The 5,429-nt window shown below is 36.0% G+C and overlaps 1 protein-coding gene across 1 annotated transcript; it reads left to right on the top strand.

Moving 5' to 3' along the window:
* The first annotated feature begins 3,497 nt into the window (after positions 1–3,497).
* Positions 3,498–5,222, top strand: LOC143566969 (uncharacterized). The gene is made up of 3 exons (XM_077053510.1): positions 3,498–3,725; positions 4,494–4,642; positions 4,832–5,222. Exons 1-3 carry the CDS (start codon positions 3,540–3,542, stop codon positions 4,968–4,970), a joined length of 474 nt encoding a protein of 157 aa, XP_076909625.1. The 5' UTR covers positions 3,498–3,539; the 3' UTR covers positions 4,971–5,222.
* The last annotated feature ends 207 nt before the right edge of the window (positions 5,223–5,429 follow it).

Here is a 5,429-nt window from a genome sequence, read left to right on the forward strand (position 1 = left end):
TTGACTGATATTAGCTGATAATAATCAATATTCATTTTATCATCACTGGCGGTCCCAAATTTCAAAAAATTGACTCCCAATTGTCCTCCGTTAAAAAGGACTTAACGGCGTTATACCTTTTTCAGAATTTCAAATGACCTTTTTAGGGATTTTGATCGGAAGGAGAATACGAACTGATTGATGTAAAACTTAATTCGAAACGGTGATCAAAATGACTTGATTTTTGCTAGCAAATTGAAGCAAAAATCAAGTCGTTTGGATCACCGTTTCGAGTTAAATTTTACATCAATCGATTCGTATTCTCCTCCCGATCAAATGCCCTAAAAATTAGTTTGAAATTTGAAAAAAAGTATAACGTCGTTAAATCATTTTTAGCGGAGGACCACTAGGGGCCAACATTTTGAAATCTGTGACTCCTGGTGGTGTAAAATGAATATGAATTATTACAGATCAATACCAGTCAATAGGGATTATTAAAATCCAATAAACCTTTTCAAATTTGTCCACCATTTACGAAGAATTATCAAAATGCCCATTACAAAAAAGACGAGACAAATTTTTAATCATTCAAGACGACTAGTTTGTATAGCCAATAAAAAAGAACACGTATCCATAAAGCTGACGCGACAAGGGGTTCGTGAAACCATTCGATGCGCCAACAAAGCAGTCGGCCCAACGATTGCATTCTTGTCTATGTCGGGCCGACTATATCGTGAACTTGCCGACTATATCGTGAAAACACCAACTAGATCGTGAAAACGCCGAGTAGATCACAACCGACTAGCTAGATCGCGTTGTTAAAAACCTGAGTTGACTAGTAAGACATGTGGGGCAACTAGATCATATCAAATGAATATTGGAAAAAAACATTATAATAAAATAGAGTCGACTAGATCGTGAACACCGACTAGATCATGAAAGAATGCCGACTAGATCACGTTATTAAAATACCGGACCGACTAGATTATCTCAAAAATTCGACTAGTAAGTTAAACCACAACCGGTCTGACTAGTTTGTAAAAGGTATTAGTCACGTGTGTATATTTAAAAAATAAACTTACACCCGTGCAACAATAAAATCTTCTATTGGGATATGCTTCGGTCCAAGACGTGCAGATGGATGTACCTGAACCGTACGAACAAATAACCCTTCCATCGTTGGCCCGGTGACGAACTGTGTGAGGGATTTCATTTGACAACCTTGACATTGTAATTTAAGTTTGTTTGAAGGGACCATTGTTTGAATATGTTGTTAGGGGATAATCCACTAAAGGAAAATAGCTGAGATTTATGGTTTCATTTAACTGTGTAAGAGATTTCATTTGACAACCTCGCCTCGTGATCTAGTCGGCTAAACTAGATCGCATATTTTGTATCATGATAAAGTTGGCATGTTCATGATCTAGTTGGCCCTATTTTTTGATAATGTTTTTTCCAATCTTCGTTTGATATGATCTAGTCGTCCCGCATGTCTTACTAGCTGCCCCGGGTTTCTAACAACGTGTTCTAGTCGGTTGTGATCTACTCGGCGTTTTCACGATATAGTCGGCGTTTTATCTAATCGACATGTTCACGATCTAGTCGGCCCTATTTTTTGATAAAGTTTTTTTTTTCAATATTCATAATATAAAATAACTTGCTAGTGCCCACATTTTATGATATGTGTGAAGCATTTTTTACTTACTTTTCTAAAAATCATGTTCAATAAATAAATCTCCATGACGTTATATTATAGGTGTATAAACATCATATCAAAAGTTATCTAAAATCTTTAGTCCATGATTTCTTTAATGCTTGGTATATATGAATGGAAGACATAATAAATATATAAAATTAAGACTATGAGTAGTCATAAAGCCTCACCTTCAGGTATTATGCGACACGTGGCGTCTAGTCAGAGCTATGGTTTTATATAAAAATAGGGTATAGTCATAAAGCCTCCATAATGCCTCATAATGACTTAAACTCCATAATGCCCAAAAAAGCCATAATGCCGGCCGGGGTGGGGTGGGGGGGGGGGGTTGGGGGGGTGTATTCTTGGTGTTTTAGCCCATAACGCCGCAAAAAATCGTGGACTATGAATGGTCTAAGTTGAGAGAAGAGATTGAAAACTTGTGAAGTTTGTGAGTATTTGGTTGGTCAAGTAACTATGTCGGGTAAACGAGTATGCCATTGATACATGTCATATTCAAAAGACCATTTACTTGGTTCATCTTCATGTTGTAATTCTTTGCTCCACGCTTATCTTTCATTTGCATGTAGTTAGAAGTTTCGCTTGCATTGTTATTAAATTTCGTTTGTCACGTGATTTCAATAATTTCAGTAGCTATGTACTAGAGTTCTTGCATTTTTATTTTCTATAAATTGTATTTTCATTCTCAAATGAACAGAAGAAGAAAATTATGAAGTAAAAATGTCTAACTCTTTATCTTATTTCTTTGGAGATTGATCCATTTAACGGGTTAACTATCTTGGGAGGTTGACTATCTCGAATCTATCTTTATCAGCCACCAAATACATTACCCGTCTCATATTTGTGAAAAGTTTCAACGTAAATACTTATTTCCCAAATACCCGTCCCAGCTAATTCAAATTTTTAACATTCTCATCAAACTTGGGTTTCATTCCCATCCAAACAACAATGCGTGTAAATGTCTAGTGACATGTTCTGGACGTAACACACTCTTGTTATGTTATCCGATAGGCTTGGGTTATACATACACCATATTGGTTATTCACACAGAGCCTATACGAGTCGTATAGGCTCTATATGGCTCATATAGGTGCATTGCCAAGTCATTTTCAAGCAGAAGTGTCAGTTTTTATTCTTTTGTATCGTATAGCCCCTATACGGCTCGTATAGGGCTATATGACTCGTATAGGGTCTATTTGACTCGTATAGTCTTTTTTTTCAATTTTAAAATTACAAAATATAATAACACCCGAGTTGTTACAAAATAAAAATATACATAACAACCTACGTACTACATGAGCGTTTCAGTGTAACGACTTTTTAGTTTCATTTGTTGGTGTAGATGTTTTGGCTCGTGTTAACTCAGCTTTTGAAATATATCCTTTATAAATTATAATATTATAGTTGTTTAATGCCTTATAGACACATGACATGTATATACGAGTCGTATAGACCCTATACGGGTCGTATAGGTCAGACGAGTTACGTAGACTATACGAGCTCGAAAATCATATACTGCTCGTATAGGGTCTATACGGCTCGTATAGACTGCAAAAAGCTGCCACACTGACACGTTCGTACGCAGGTCAATAAGTTAGGGCTATACGAGCCGTATAGCCTTATTCTCACACCAAAGGGCTGGTGTATGCATAGCATGATCCTATCCGATAAGTATCAAATTTAATTTTGGTGGTTACGCGTCTTTAATTATTATCACCATTAATAATATCTTCAGACCAACCACGAACCACCGTCCCACCAACACACACCTACTTCACAATCACACACACTAAACTCATCAAACCCTAACCCAAACAAAGCACAACAAACTAAACTCATCCAATCAATGGCTAACTTATACGTCCAAGCAGTGCCTCCAACGGATCTCAACCGGAACACCGAGTGGTTCATGTATCCCGGCGTCTGGACCACTTACATACTTATATTATTCTTCGCTTGGCTCGTTGTTCTCTCCGTCACCGGCTGTTCTCCCGGCATGGCCTGGACCACCGTCAATCTTTCTCATGCTCTGGTTTGCTTCCTTTTCATTTTTTAACTTTTTTGTTTCGCTTTGTTTTTGCAATTAGTTTAAGGGTTTGGTACGTGATCACTTGATTATACGTGGGTCGGATTTAATTTACTTTATTTTGGCCCTATTGATGAGAATTTGATGGATTTTAGGGGTTTTGAAGGTTGAACAGGTTTTTGTTGTAATTTGCTTCATTTGTGTATGCTTCATAATGTTTTTAAAGACAAATACTGTTGATTAATGGTGTTGAACGAATCGAATATCTTAAATTATCGAATCAAATTATTCGTATTTTGATTTTTTGTACCTAAATTCAAACTCATTAGCTCAAAAAATCTTAAAATTTTTGTGTTCGAATCGAATTTAAAAGTTATAAATTTAAACTTTCGAATCGAATTCAAACTAGAAACGAGTTCTTTGGAGACCAAATTTGAACCTTCAATTTTGAATTCGATCCGAATTTTGAGTTTTTCGAGTCATATCCGAGTACTGAACACCCCTGTTGATAATTGCACAAAATTTGGTTTGTGCTTATCACAATCATATCCATCGTTTCGTCAGATCGAGCATTGCTGCCTTCTATGATCTGTGATTTGACTCGCATTTATGTCATATTCGTATTATTGTACAGAAACTCACAATTCAACCTTTAGATCACAAACAAACAGTTCATCATGATCTGTTATCGTTTGCTTGTAATCTTGTATATATGTGCTCAATTGGGCTTGCATTTAGCTAAACTCAAGTGTTAAATTTCTTTTTTATCATCAGGTTACATATCATTTCTTTCACTGGAAGAAGGGGACACCTTTTGCCGATGACCAAGGTATCTACAACAGGTTAACTTGGTGGGAGCAAATCGATAGTGGCAAGCAACTCACTCGCAACCGAAAGTTTCTTACTGTTGTACCTGTAGTGTTGTAAGTATCCTTATAAGTTCATCGGTTTATATCACCATCACTATTTTTGGATATTATTATTGCATTTTCAACTTTACTAGAGTGCATACTCTGCTTTATCATATTGTCTTGGAAAATAAGCAATGTATATGAATCTGGACCAAACTTTTGAATATAAAAGAATGCTTAAGATACCCTTGATTTGTACAGGTACTTGATAGCTTCACATACAACCGACTATGAGAACCCGATGCTGTTCTTGAACACATTGGCGGTGTTTGTGCTAGTGGTTGCCAAGTTCCCGAACATGCATAAAGTCCGAATATTTGGAATCAACGCCGAGGAGTGACACGTGTCCTGTTTGCATACGGGTAGGGGTACTGCTTCATTGAATATATGTGCATCGATAGTTTTGACATTTTTTTATTTTCTTGTGTTTTATGGACGATGACAAAAACATATAGAAATCATATGTTTGCTGTAGGTAATGTATTCTATTTGCAAGTTTTTTATATGCAACTTGGAGTTGAATTTGTATTTTAGTTTTTCGGTTTGGGTTGGACGCGCTCTAGCTTATAATGTATAGTTATAACATATGTGTATAGTTTATGACATTAAATGCTTGTAATGATGTAATTGTAGTCAAGTTTTTACTGATTTTATCTACCGCCAATGTTGGCTCAACTAAAGTCTGTATAATTAACCTATTACGGTATAATCGAATGGTATGTTTAACCAGTCAACCTAGATCATTACTCTTAACTGAATTGGGTTAGAAAAAATGAATTTTGGTTGAATTATTTTTGCC

This window comes from Bidens hawaiensis, unplaced genomic scaffold (assembly GCF_021521415.1).
Source record: "Bidens hawaiensis isolate Kalapana, Puna unplaced genomic scaffold, B.hawaiensis_p1.1 tig00023132_1, whole genome shotgun sequence".
Lineage (NCBI taxonomy): Eukaryota > Viridiplantae > Streptophyta > Magnoliopsida > Asterales > Asteraceae > Bidens > Bidens hawaiensis.

Excerpts from the sequence above, each read along its gene's own strand:
- LOC143566969 (XM_077053510.1), top strand. The coding sequence starts at position 3,540 with ATGGCTAACTTATACGTCCAAGCAGTGCCTCCAACGGATCTCAACCGG. Across the intron at positions 3,726-4,493 it reads TCAATCTTTCTCATGCTCTG|GTTACATATCATTTCTTTCA; the intron begins GTTTGCTTCCTT and ends TTTTATCATCAG. Across the intron at positions 4,643-4,831 it reads ACTGTTGTACCTGTAGTGTT|GTACTTGATAGCTTCACATA; the intron begins GTAAGTATCCTT and ends TGATTTGTACAG.